The sequence below is a fragment of the Neovison vison genome, chromosome 12, assembly GCF_020171115.1.
Source record: "Neovison vison isolate M4711 chromosome 12, ASM_NN_V1, whole genome shotgun sequence".
NCBI classification, from domain to species: domain Eukaryota; kingdom Metazoa; phylum Chordata; class Mammalia; order Carnivora; family Mustelidae; genus Neogale; species Neogale vison.
The window spans coordinates 19298800-19313335 of record NC_058102.1 but is presented as its reverse complement, the minus strand read 5'-3'; the positions used below and the strand labels follow the sequence as shown (position 1 = coordinate 19313335).

Below are 14536 nucleotides of genomic sequence, written 5' to 3'. Positions count from 1 at the left end.
AAACTCTGGGTATATCCAAATTAAAATGGTAGATTGAACGTAACTCATAGAATTTCTCTTCCCTTAAAATGTCTATAAAATAATAACTAACAAAAACATTTACCAAGAGAAAACAATAAAAAAATAATGCAGTTAGATACAATAACTTCGAAAACGGTGGCCAAGGAAAGAAACTGAAGATTTTAGAGGGAAGAGGCACTAGCATGACTTAGCAACTTAATACAGCCCAGTCCCTGGATACTATACTAGTGAGTTGACAAATCCTGAGAATTATCACTCATGTTTCCCAAACTGAGGAGCCAACTAAGTGTGTGTATTCTTTTTTTCCTCCCTTATCAGAAAAATAATAGAAGTGGCAATTAGATAGTAATGTGGATTAAATGTGAAAAATGAACCCTGAAACTTACATACACAAATGAAGCCTCTAATGCCACATAATGTACCAGGGAAATTACTCAAATGATCCCCTTCCATTTGAATGAGATATAGTGGCTAAGTAGAGGGAGTAAAACTTCCTATAGCACATATAACATATAATAAACTCTTAGGAAAGAGTGGAAACCAAGAAATGTTTTCAAACTGTTTCCTCTGATAAATGCTACTCCTGCCTCCACCACTCCTCAGGCTACTGAAAAATGAGGAATAACAGAAAGTACGCGGCCTTCAAAATGTAACTGAGGAAAAAATAAAATAAAAAATAAAATGTTGTCAAATAAGGAGGGAACAGAATCAAGAAATCACTCATAGACTTGGAGGCTATTGTTTTGAGCTAAGATATAGTAGGTCATGGCAGAATACCATTTCTGCAACAGTAACAACAAAAAGCAGATAAATAAAGTAGAATATATTTTAAAGTAATATATTTTTAATATTTTTAAGTAATCTAAAAATCTGAGGAGGGTAGAATCTTTCTGAGGTGAACAGCATATTATCAACTGCTTTCTTCCCTGGAATTATTTGCCAATTTCAGGTGTGAGACAAGGGTTGATGTTGGCTGAGGTAAAAGACCTCTATGGAGGGAAAGAGGAACTAACAAAGTTTCTGGGTATCTTGAGGCACTGGCAATAATTTGGAAAATTTAGGAACCCCGAATGCATGGTTATTTTTACCTATTGTACATATGCTGGATTTTGAAACTGAGTGGTGGGAGGATAAGGAGCTTCGATTTGGTAAACTCAATCACCTATGATCTTGAGATAGCTAGAAGACAATGCCCTGCTTGAGGAGTGTGATCCCCCTTCAACACACAGCTATCTCCTTTCACATATTTGTCATATTTGGAAATGAAGTCAGGTGGGAGGCCAAAGAGCATAATGTGAAAAACCTCTGGAGGGCAGAATGAATCCTCCAGACTTTTAGGTCAGAGACGATGGAAAACAATGAAGTTCTTGACTGAAACCTGGGAGGGACATTGCCAAGGAAGAGATAAGAACCAGAAGTCGAATGTGAGTTGTGACAAGTTGCAACCTAACTAGTCAGCTCAGTCCCTGACTGCACTGAGGTTATCAGGCCTTTGCTCTGTCTGCTTAATAGAGACAAGAGAAACCCTTGTGGATAGAAGAAGGTTTTTCATCTGGAGGCTTTACAGTTTCTTTATACACGGTATCCAGCATAAAATAAATGGACATGAAAAGCGATAGGAAGATTTGTCTTTTAATTAAGAGAGAAAACTAAAAATACTGTCAGATTTACAAATAATCCAGATATTTGAATTAGCAGGCTAGGGATTAAGAATTTTTCGACATAGGGCTGCTGGGTGGCTCAGTTGGTTAAGCAACTGTCTTTGGCTCAGGTCATGATCCCGGAGTCCTGGAATTGAGTCCTGCATTGGGCTCCCAGCTCCACCGGGAGTCTGTTTCTCCCTCTGACCTCCCCTCACATGCTCTCTCTCTCACTGTCTCTCTTTCAAATAAATAAATAAAATCTTTAAAGTCTTTAAAATTTTTTTTCGACATATAAAAGTAATTACAGGAAAAGATGGGCAAAATGGGTGAACAATTGGGGAATTCCAGCAGAGAATTAAAATCTGTAAAACTGTATTCCTAGAACTACAAAAACATTATCTGAAACAACTCCTTACATGAGCTTAATAGTAAACTGGACATAGCATAGGTGGTAAACCTGGGCTTGAAGATGGGTCATTAGAACAATTAGAAAAAGTCTAACATGTGCCTAATTAGAGTCCCAGAGGAGAAAATAGGAAGAAATGGTATTTTTAGAAGATATAATGATAGTAATTTTTTTCTAAAGCTTAGTTGGTTCTTTCACATCATCAGGTGGTAGTTGTTAGAAAACTTGGGGAAGACATGGGGAACAGATGTAAGGTCTTTTTTACTAATATAAAGTTGCATATGTGTTCCAGTAATCCAAACCCAGCAAAAAACAATGTCCTAGAGTCCTTTGAGAACCCATTTGCAGCACATAAAAGTGCTACAGGATGGAGCAGCTGTTGGTTAAGTGTCTGCATTCAGCTCAGGTCATGATCCTGGGATCCTGGAATTGAGCCCTACATCAGGCTCCCTGCTCAATAGCAAATCTGCTTCTCCCTTTCTCTCTCCCTGCCAGCCCACACTTGTGTGCTCTCTTTCTCTTGCTCTATCTCAAATAAATAAATAAAATCTTAAAAAAAAAAAGTGCTACAGGGTATAGATGATAAGCTTTGTTCTAGAATAGTGTTCTCCAGTGGAACTTTCTGTGGAAATGTTCTATAACTGTGTCAACACACATGGCTATTAAGCACTTGAAATGTGGCCATTGCAACTGAGGCAGTGGATTTTTAATTTTATTTAAGTTTAATTGATGAAGGACATGATGAATAGCATATTAAAACAGTTGCAGTTCTGGTAGTTTAGAGATACCTATGAAAAGAATAACAGGAGACAAGTTAGTACAGGAAATGGTGCTCTGACCTTGAGAGGTGAGAATAAGGTTTAAATAGGCAGAGAGAATGGAAGAGAGACTGCCAAGCCGAACAAATAATCTGATGAAAATGTTCGATTATCTCACTCATATAGAGTATATATTGGGTAGTTGTACAAAATGAGTGAATAAATAGTGTGGGGCAAGGTTAAGGAAAATATGACTTTTGTGGTTTTGGGGAATAGTTAATTTTTGGAGGGCTTATTGTAAGGATAATATATTGATAGAGAGATAGAAGATAGGATGTTGTGTCATGAGAACCTGAGAAATGTGGACTATTAAAATCTTTAAAGGGCCAGTGGATATAATGGGACTTCAGGACTCAGTGGCATAATTCTCAGTACCCAAATGGGATTTAGGTTTTCTCTGTGTGTATGCATCTCTCTGGTTCTTTGCCAAATGGTTTCACCACGTAGAGTTTACTTTATACATGTTTTTCTATCTCAGTGCTTTTGTCCTCAGTGTGATTTAGCTGTTCTTTGCCAGTCTACTTCTCTCATTTCTGTATCATATGGTTTTCTTTCTCTCTATTAAAGAATAGAATCTATTCTGTAAAATTTTTTTCTTCCTCCAAGCCTTTGCTGACTCATGTCTCTGTTCCTTCATACATTTCTCTTGCATGTATCTGTTATAGTCTTAAAATTTTACTTAATTGATTCATTTAGCAAATATCTATCAAATACCTGCTAGGTACCAGACTATGTCCTAGGCACTGGGGATACATCAGTGAACAAAACAGACAAAAACCCCTGCCCTCATGGGCAAATCTTCCCTAGGTATTTGTGGGGCTGGGGTACAAGAATTTAAATAGAAGTCCTTGGCCCATCCCGATACCCTCTTTCAACCCTTGTTCTATTCCACACTCTTAGGACACTCCACCAAGAGGTGGGCACACTCTACTCCTCATTACCCTTGCCATAAAATAGTCAGCGCTTGAGTCTAGAGGAAGAGGCCAGCACAAGTCCATTAAGGAGGGGAGGGCCAAAGGAAGGCCAGAGCAGGTCACCACCAGTTGCCAAACTAAGGATTTTGTTCATGGAGCTTACATTTTAGTTGGGAGAGGCAAATAATGAACAAAGTGAAAAAGTGAATTATGTAGAACATTAGAAGGTGCTGTGGAGTAAAATAAAAACTAGAGAAGGGAGTTAGGAAAATATGTTCTTGTGAGTGTGTTTTGGTTTTAGATAGGATGATTAGTAGAGGTCTCTTTGAGAAGGTGACATTAAGCAAAGACTTTAAGAGAGTGAGCAGGGTTTTTATTATTAGAATGAATATGAGATGTTTGTATTAGATTGAAATGAAGTTGAATTCACTGGGCTGAAATAATGAAGTTGGTATTTATTGAGTACCCACTATGTGTCAAGTGTTTTACTAGACATTTTATATCCTTCATCACAATTAATCATTGTTCAATTCTAGAAGCATCATTTTCTAGATCGTAAAGTTAGTAAGTAAAAGAGCAAGAATTTGTATTCAGGTATAAGACTTTATGCTATTTCCAAAGAGTAAATAAAGACATAATAATTATAGTAATTATAGTGAAGAGTCATAAAAAAAGTAGTGCTACTACTTAGGGCAAAAATATTGTCTTTCTGCTAGTTAGCAAAATAAATGAAATTTCACTGATGAAGAAATGGCTTATTTGATGTATTTACAATCCATATACCATTAAGGGTAGCAATTCTGTTTTTTTGAAAAGATAATACTATAAGAATGAAAAGGTAAATTTAGAATATTTATTTTCAGTTCCATATTTAATAAGTATGTTGAAAATAATTTCCTTTTTCATAATTGTTGATAAATTTATCAGCATAATGGGGCTTAGCACTTTCATTATCTTTTATTAATGGCTAACTCCAGGAAAGACCATGATTGACTGTGACTTTTACAGTATTTTGACTCATATGTGTTAATCTTACTGGAATCAGGCTTTCTTATGTGAAGTACTATTTTCCTCAAACTGGGAACCTACTAATAATTCCAATTTAAAAAGAGCTTGTGGCAAAAGGACTTTTCCAATTCTTGGCAAGTTTGAAGTTCATTGCAATTTTACTGTGGATAGAAATCTTTCCAAAGGGGGGAAATCACTCTACAAAGGAAAATGTTCAATCCTTTTCTCTCATGTGACTTGAACATAAAATGATTTCAACAGCCATGTATGAATATTTTTAGTTGTTTAGTACTTCAAAAGCTCTTTCAAGAGGGAATTGTTTTGCTTGTTTGTGATTCCAAATCAAATACACAGAGAGATTTGGATGATTTGCCACAGGAAGTAATCTCAATTCTATGTAGCCACTAATCCTGTGCAGAAAAATTCAACTTTTATGAACAAAGGAAAAGCAATCACTTTAAAATTATAAATATAAGCCAGTGCAGCTTGTATTGTTTTAATAACTAAAATGAAGATGCTGATTGTAAGTTCAGTTTTTGAGTTGCATTCCTAGAATAATTTTAGAGTTGGCTTGGTCTTGAGGAATCTAATTAAACAGATTACTACTCTACAGAAAAACTGTCTTCATAGATGTTATTACATTAATTAATTACATGGTATCTAGATGGATCTCTAGAACTTAGTCCTTTCACATTTTTAACTATTTAATTCTGACTGTTCTGTGAGATAAATATTATTCTCATTTATGTGTGGATAAGTGGGAGAAGTTCATAAGTTTACATGAAATCATCTAGATTATAAGTGATAGGGCCAGTATTAGAAAGCAGGTCTTTTAACTACAAATCCGGTGCCTTTCCCATCACATCATTGTCTTTTTGTGCTGATCTTTTTAGCCAGACATCACATTGTTGGCTCCAGTCAGGTTCATGATCAATGAGAATCTCTAGTTCTTTTTCATATGTTGTTTTTAAGTCGAGTTTTCCTCATCCTCATCTGTAATTGATATTTTGAACTTAAATATAGGACTTTGTTTATCCTCACTCATTCTCATCTTATTGTTTTCTACTTATGGTTCTAGCTTTCTGACATCTTTTCAATCTTGAGTGTGTTATCCAGTTTATTATTTCTTCCAGCTGTGTGTCAAAAGCAGCTTTTATAAGTGAAATGTCTTGGTAATTATAGGAGCCATTTTAGTAATCTCTTTAGTATTCTGTGTTCCTGTGGTTGGAACTTAATAAGTCATAATTGATAAAAAGAGATTTTTGTACAGGGCAGGGAAAAGAAAACTCATATAAAATCTTTTCCAAAAAGAAAAAAACACCTTCAATGTAAATACTCAGTTATTTCCTTTAGACATAAGTATCCAAAGATTACCATAGAATTGTTGTGGTTCTCATATTTTAATATTTTTTTTAAGATTTTTATTTATTTATTTGACAAAGAGAGAGAGAGAGAGACCCAGTAAGAGAGGGAACACAAGCAGGAGGAGTGGGAGAGGGAGAAGCAGGCTTCCCACTGAGCAGGGAGCCCGATGCGGGGCTCTATCCCAGGACCCTGAGATCATGACCTGAGCTGAAGGCAGCCACTTAATTACTGAGCCACCCAGGCGCCCCTATTTTAATATTTTTATAAATAATATATTTTATGGTAAATAAAGTGGTTAACTATTTCCTTTTACATATGAATCCATTCTCAGTATTTAAAAAATCATTACCTTGTAATTCTGGTTTTCTGAAATTACCCTACTGTCACTGAGTCTCAACAAATTTTTCTATAGGAGGCCTAAAGAGAGGAAATCTAGTGTAATGACTATGACACTTATTTTGTGACTGTATATTTACACAGCAAGGAAAGGTTTTTACTTAGGTGTGTGTCAAAAATTTTTAAAAATAACACAGCTTTCTAAAGAAATGTTTATTTTTGCTAACCATGAGATTGAGAAAACATCAATTTCCTGTCCTAAGTAATATAATTATTGTATTTTAATTTTTAAAAAAGATTTTATTTATTTATTTGACAGAGAGAGCCAAAGAGCAGAAGCAGGGGGAGCAGCAGAGGGAGATGCAGAAGCAGGCTCCCTGCTGTACAGGGAGCCTGACATGGAACTCCATCCCAGAACCCTGGGATCATGACCAGAGCTGAAGGCAGACGCTTAACCATCTGAGCCACACAGGCGCCCCTAATTATTGTATTTTTATTTAGAGTATTTTATGGGGGTGCTGATGAAGATTTTGTGGTGGGATGCTAAAGTCCTCCAAGCCACCCACAGTTGCATTCACTATCTGGGTAATACAAAAGCAATCCTAGACAGCCACTTAGCATTTATTTGCCTTCATGGTCTTACCATACTCTTTATAGCTCATTATGGGCAATAATTTTATTTGCTCAGAATAAGTTTATTGTCTCTAACCAGTAACTCTGGTGAAATGAAAGAAATGTATAATGTCACAGATAATAGTAATGATAATGATAATAATAAAGATAACATCGGGGCGCCTGGGTGGCTCAGTGGGTTAAAGCCTCTGCCTTCATCTCAGGTCATGATCCCAGGGTCCTGGGATCAAGCCCCGCATCGGGCTCTCTGCTCAGCAGGGAGCCTGCTTCCTCCTCTCTCTCTGTCTGCCTCTTTGCCTACTTCTGAGCTCTGTCAAATAAATAAATAAAATCTTAAAAAAAGAAAAAAGATAACATCAACAGTTAGTACTGGTTTTGCAGAAAGTAATAAAAGGTTTTTGATAATGTTATTATAGTAACAATGTGATATAGTATAAACTTTACAGAATTCATTTTATTAACAAAATTTATTTTAATAGCTTTAATCATTTGTTTTAATTCTTTACTTATGGAATTAATAAAGTCCAGAAAGGGCTAGTTAAAACCTTTGGTTGAATTTTAGGGCATCTATGATGGAAACTGTAGAATAGTAGTTGTATTCATAGAGATTCAAGAAGATATTGGGTTGTAGTCCATCATCCATAATCAAGAGCCCACTACTACTCTCTTCTACTTTTTTTTTTTTTTTTTTTTAAGTTTATCCATTTGACAGGTCACAAGCAGGCAGAGAGGCAGGCTGAGAGAGAGGGGGAAGCAGGGTCCCCGCTGAGCAGAGAGCCTAAAGTGGGGCTCGATCCCAAAACCCTGGGATCATGACCTCAGACGAAGGCAGAGGCTTTAACCCACTGAGCCACCCAGGTGCCCCATACTCTCTTCTACTTTTTAAAATAGTTTTTGATCTTTTACATCTTCACATTTTTTTCAATTATGTGAATTTTTGTGCTTAAAATGAAAGATATCAAACTCTAATTTTTTTTTAAATTTCCTAGCAAATTAAACACAATTTTTAATGTGGGAATTCATAGACACTATTAGTCAGAAGTATATAAAGTCATCCTGGAAACACTTGCTTTTTAAGATTCATTTATTTATTTATTTGAGAGAGAGAGAAAGAGAACAGGTGAGAACCAAAGCATGGGGGAGGAGCAGAGGTAAAGGGAGAAGGAGACAAGCAGACTCCCTGCTAAACTTGGAGCCTGACCTGGGCCTCAGTCTCAGGACCCTGAGATCATAACGTGAGCCAAAATCAAGAGTTGGACAGGGGACGCCTGGGTGGCTCAGTGGGTTAAAGCCTCTGCCTTCGCCTCGGGTCATGGTCCCAGGGTCCTGGGATCGAGCCCCACATCGGGCTCTCTGCTCAGCGGGGAGCCTGCTTCCTCCTCTATCTCTGCCTACTTGTGATCTCTGTCTGTCAAATAGATAAATAAAATCTTAAAAAAAAAAAAAAAGAGTTGGACAGTAAACCAAGTGAGTCACCTAGGCGCTCCCTGGAAACACTTGCTTTGATAAAGCAACTGGGTTGATCTAATTTCTTTTAAACCTTTGTCTGTGGATTTCACTGCCATTATCTTTGCTAACATCTAAGTTGATTAATGCAATGATCTCTCTGAATGTATAATATAGTATTTAACTACTGAATATGAAGTATAAAATTGTGCTTTTTCAGATGTTATAAATAACATTGTTATCAATAAGTATTTTGTAAATAATATTCAACATAATATAGTTATGCTTTGAAGTGTTAAATTTTTGAATTGTTGAAGTCTTCCTTATTCATTTATCTGAAATTTAAACATCTATTTCTGAAAAGGATTTGACATCTCGGGGCGCCTGGGTGGCTCAGTGGGTTGAGCCGCTGCCTTCGGCTCAGGTCATGATCTCAGGGTCCTGGGATCCAGTCCCGCGTCGGGCTCTCTGCTCAGCGGGGAGCCTGCTTCCCCCTCTCTCTCTGCCTGCCTTTCTGCCTACTTGTGATCTCTCTCTGTCAAATAGATAAATAAAATCTTTAAAAAAAAAAAAAAAAGGATTTGACATCTCAATTTGAAGCTATCTCTCCATGATAACGGAATGTCATTACACATCAGCTGTAATTTACTGAAATTTGCATTATCCATAGAGGTTACTTTGTTCTGAAATTAATTTCTGTCCCTAAAGTGGCCACTGGTTTTATGTTTGCAGAATACATTTCCTAAATTACTTTCTTGACGTCCTTTTTTTTTTGTGGTTAAGAATTAAATTTAGCTTTCTGATTTTCTCCTACTTATGATCTTTGAAGATAAATGCAAGAGTTTATTTTGAATATTTGATCATTAAATCACTTGGTCAGATCTTCCTAGAATGGTATAATTTGAATCATCTTTCTTATTTTCCTAAATATTCAAGTAGTCACATGTTCTGGAGTCTAAAGTTGATTTCTCTAAACTGTCAAAGGTATAAAAAGCTGGTATTACTGAAAAGAACAAAAATGCCTGTGTAGCAATGGATGAGTAAATTATGAAACATCAAGGGTTAAAAATTCCCAATGAATAATGGAGTTTCTTTTTTTAGTTTTTTAATATTTTATAAACATATAATATATTATTAACCCCAGGGGTACAGGTCTGTGAATTGCCAGGTTTACACAGTTCACAGCACTCACCATAGCACATACCCTCCCCAATGTCCATAACCCCACCACCCTTTCCCTACACCCCTCCCCCCTGGTCCCCATCAGTTTGTTTTGCGAAATTAAGAGTCTCTTTTTTGGTTTGTCTCCCTCCCGATCCCATCTTGTTTCATTTATTCTTTTACTACCCACCAATAATGGAGTTTTTAAGGGAAATTTTGTATCTTGATTATCATAGAATATTTTTCTGTCTGGATAAAAAAATAAATTAAAAAACTGTATATGTTCTTCTGTATTCCTTTTACTAGATGACACAAACCTTAATTAGATCCCAGTTTGCTTGTACTTATAAAGATGACTGCACAATAAACAAGGATAAATGGAATGATGTTAATTCAGCATCCAAGCCTTCGTATGTACTTCCCATGGAAAATGACCTTTCTGGTAATTGAACTTATTTGAGTAATTAAATAACTATTTAATTCTAGTGTATTGTTTTTTTTTAAGATTTTATGTATTTATTTGAGAGAGAGAGAGAGAGAAAGAGCACGCTCAAGAGAGAGCGCATAAGCAGGCAGAAGGGCAGAGGGAGAAGTTGACTCCCCAACTAAGCAGAGTGCCAATATGTTGGGCTTGATCCCAGGGCCCTGGGAACATGACCTGAGCAGAAGGAAGATGTTTAATCAACTGAGCCACACAGGCACCCCAAATTGGTTTTTATCTTAAGTAAAACAAGATTTTGTTTTGAAAAATATGAAATGTGAAATGTAAAGGTTATATTTTTAAGACGGGTTTATTTAAAAAGTTAAACCTAGGTACAAATCTAGGAGGAATAGGACACAGATTAATTAAATATATTTAAGAAATAACATGTAGCATTTAAAGATTAAGTGCATGCATTCAAGGAAAGCAAATATTTGTTGTTTGGTGGGATAAAAAAATGATATGGTAAATGGAAAGTAAGGTGCTAATAATGTAGCTGTATTTGTTAATCATGTGACTTACATGTGATTGCAAATCAAATTTTTGAATATTCTTTAGTGATTTTTAAACTTTATTGTAATTTTCACATGTAATTCTAAATATTATGTAATTTCTTTCCTTTTTTCATCTTGCATAACAGAAGGTGTAAATTCATCTGTTGGAAGGCCAGCAATTGGAACAAGTTCTGGAAATGTTCGTCTGGATAGAAGTAAAATTGAAAAAGTGGCAAGAAAATCAAGTAGTCAGACAGGAAATAAAAGCTCAAAAAGGAAACAGGTGGATTTAGATGATAAAAATAATCTCTGTGATAGTGGAAATGAACAACCTCAACATAAAAATATTAAGATATGTGAGACATCAAACAATTTCCAGAATAAATCGTGTGGCAAAGTAGCCAGAGTAGCAAAAAACAACAAGTGTACAGCCAAGGACAAATTGATTACTGGCCAGACAAAGTTAACTCAATTTTTTAGACTATGAATTTGGTTTTTATGTGTTTTAGATTTCTGTGTATATTAAACTATTTGCCAAAGTCATCTACTTAATTTTAAAGAGAGCAAGGTATAAGTTGTGATTTTTTATTATGTTGGTCTGAAATGTATATAAGGTAAGTTAAGCATTTAAAAAATACTAGTAAATCATTATGCAGAATATTCACAAAGTTTAATGCACAGATAAATCATATCATTTGGGCTACAGATATATATTAGCAGCTGCTTTCTTTTGAAACAAGCATTTAAAGTAACACAAGTCATAGTAATGTTAAGGGCTTTTTCCCCGACAGACAATTAAATGATTTTGTTTTCTTCGGAAAAGATGATGTTGTCCAACAGGTTTCAGACTTGCCAACAAGGTCGGTAAACTCTTCCCAGCATGCATCTGAGCACTGGAGGGAAAAAAAGTTTAAATTGTTTAAAGCACTATTATAATCACACAAAATTTATTAGAAATAAGAAAACGGATCTAATATAGAGAATTCTGGATAAATCAGAATTATAATAACCCTTAAATGACTTTTAATCCCGTATCTTTGTCAGGGGTCACTTAATTGAACCATGGTCTTACTTGATTTTGTTAAAATCAGATCCAACTCCAGTTAAACTCCGAGTTTCTATTTTCATGATATTAAGATATAAGAATTGAATTTTTTAAAAGACTACTCACTGTCAAAATCTCTCCTTCCTATAGGAAATTTAGCTGAGTTTTCTTCATCCCCAATTTCTCTCTTTTCTTGTGTTGATTCAATATTCTGAACTCCATTTTCAGCTGGAAAAGCTACAGATCCTTTTAGTGCAAGATAAGGTTTTATAGCCAGATTCAGTGGCAGACCATGATTTAAGAAATTATGTTTGGAGTCTGTGTTCTGTAAAGAAAAGGTTGATTTGTGTTTTAGCTGTCTTACTGGTAATAGGATTATAATATATTTGTATAATATTCTCATTGATCAATTCAAAGATGCTCTGTACAGTATTGACTCTTTAAAAATACATTAGATAAAAATTTTTGGGCTAAAACTTTTGGATAAGAGTGTTGTGCAGAGAAGAACAACAACCTGGTGTGTATGAAATTTCATCAGTTGTCCTAAACCTAGTGTGATGGTTTATATATACTTCTATTTATAAAATTATCAATTTTACTTTCATCATAAAAATCATTCAGATTTCCATTGAAGAAAGGATAAGTCACATTGCCACTTACCTTTGAATTTTTGTTTTCCTCATCATTCATGAAACTGCTCTCATCATTTTTATATTGTTCCAGAGAAGGAGCAGCAACTGATTTTTGTGGAGTATCTTCCTTCTGAAAGGCTTTCCCCAGCCTGAATGTATTAAATACCATGTCATCTTCTAAATTTCTTATGGATTTGGATGCTGAAAGTAAAATGCCTTGAGAAAACAGAGAAAAAGTTAGGATTAATAGGTAGGAAGAGAGACTCATTTTTGCCATTCTTAGTTTGATGTTTGCATGGAGTCAAATAAGACTATGGAAAATGAAGAAAAATTTCTCAGTCAACCTACTTTGTAGGTGATTCCTACCTTTATATATTTTCCAGCTTGAATAGAAACACTTCAAAGCAAAGACGTAGATGTTCATTATTTTAGAAATGACTCATCAGAGAGAGGCTGACTTCTTGTATAGCTGCTAATACCTACATTGTTTTGGTTTTAGTGGCTTATTATTTTGAGTGTGAATTTTCTTAGAATCTGATTAATATCCTTGGCAGAATGATTTCTCTTGAGTAGATTACAGTCTCTTGAAAATAGATAGTTATTAAGGAAGACCATAGGACACCAGGCTCTCCCTATTCTTACTGTTTTCTTTTGTATATTTTCTGATTAAGTATGATATTAAAACTAAATTTATTTAAAGTTTATAAGGATAAAAGTATTATTTATTTTAATCCTGATTAAATTGAAATAATCTTCAAAAAGGACTTTTTTTTATAAATGCTCAGTTTAGTCTTTAGTGATTAAAGTATATATGCCTATCAGTGTGAACAAAAAGTCATTCATGATATATCAAAAATTGATCAGTCAGGTGTGTTTTATCTCCGCATTTACAAAAGGATATTGTTGACATTTATTAATAAATTTAATAATTAATGAAGTCCATGAAGAGAATATTTATGTGTTCCATAAATATCAATTTTGAATAAATATGTTGTATGATGCTTAATTAAGTATTTCATAATAATTTCTTATTTTGACCTCACCAAGTAAGATAATACATTCTTGTGTTTATCTCCTGGTACGTATGTGTAAAAATTTTTCTAGAGTATATTCCCAGGTATGGAATTTCTGAGTCATGAAATATACATCTTCAGCTTTACCGATGCTAAAATGTTTACAGAATAATAGTAGCCAATTTAAGCTCCAGTGAGCCAGGTTTGACAGTCCCCATTCCTCCATGTCCTAACCAATACTTGGGTATCTTATGTCCTTTTAATTTGTATTTCTCTGATTCCCAAAGAAGTTGAGTGTTTTTTCATGTGCTCATAAGCCATTTATCATTTCTCTTATATAAAATCCTCTTTAAAAAACATCTTTTTCTTTAAAAAAAAAAAAAAAAAAAAAGGTGGGATGCCTGGGTGGCTCAGTTGATTGACCCACTGCCTTCAGCTCCAGTCATGATCCCCGCGTCCTGAGATCGAGTCTCGAATCAGGCTTCTTGCTTAGTGGGGAGCCTGCTTCTCTGCCTCTGCCTGCTTGTGCTGTCTCTCTCTCTCTCTCTCTCTTTCTCTGACAAATAAATAAGTAAGTAAGTAAGTAAATAAATAAATAAAATCTTTTTAAAAAATAAAAATAAATAAAAAAAACTTTGTCCATTTTTCTTTTGGATTGTTTTTCATATTGATTTATGGGAGTTCTTTATGTATCTTGTTCTTTGTTATATGTGTTTTAAATATTTTTTCTCACTTTGTGACTTGTCTTCTCAACCCCTTTATGGTGTGTTTTGGTGAACCAAACTGCTAAATTTTAAATTTTAAATTTTTTTCTCTTTATCTTCAACATTTTATCATTTAGAAATTTTTCCCAACCATGAAATCATCAACATCTATATATCTTGAAGTTTAAATGTTTTGATGTTTACACTTAAATTCTTAATTCATCTGAAATTTCATTTATGATGTAGGATAGAGATACAATTTTACTTTTTCAAATGTCCTTACAACGTTTCTTGGCTAATTTGTCCTGATCTCACTAATCTGTTCTGACTTCTCTGCAGTATATCAACTTTCTGTATACATGTGAGTCTCTTTTTAAACTCTTATTTCACTGCAAATCTTCAGTCTTAATTGTTGT

General features: G+C 34.7%; 2 protein-coding genes across 4 annotated transcripts in view; one reads left to right on the top strand and one right to left on the bottom strand.

The window, feature by feature from the left end:
* The window catches only part of LOC122891418 (PARP1 binding protein), a 71725-nt gene extending 58637 nt beyond the window's left edge, over positions 1 to 13088 (top strand). For all 3 annotated transcript variants that reach the window (XM_044227047.1, XM_044227046.1, XM_044227048.1), the window contains 2 exons: positions 10058 to 10193; positions 10873 to 13088. In XM_044227047.1, the coding sequence (XP_044082982.1) occupies positions 10058 to 10193; positions 10873 to 11213 (477 nt within the window). In that variant the 3' untranslated portion in view covers positions 11214 to 13088. The remainder of the gene's footprint in view (positions 1 to 10057; positions 10194 to 10872) is intronic.
* On the bottom strand, positions 11890 to 12680 carry PMCH (pro-melanin concentrating hormone). Its single transcript, XM_044226323.1, has 2 exons — positions 12432 to 12680; positions 11890 to 12096 (listed from the first exon to the last, which is right to left on the bottom strand). Exons 1-2 carry the CDS (start codon positions 12678 to 12680, stop codon positions 11890 to 11892), a joined length of 456 nt encoding a protein of 151 aa, XP_044082258.1.
* Positions 13089 to 14536: the final 1448 nt, after the last annotated feature.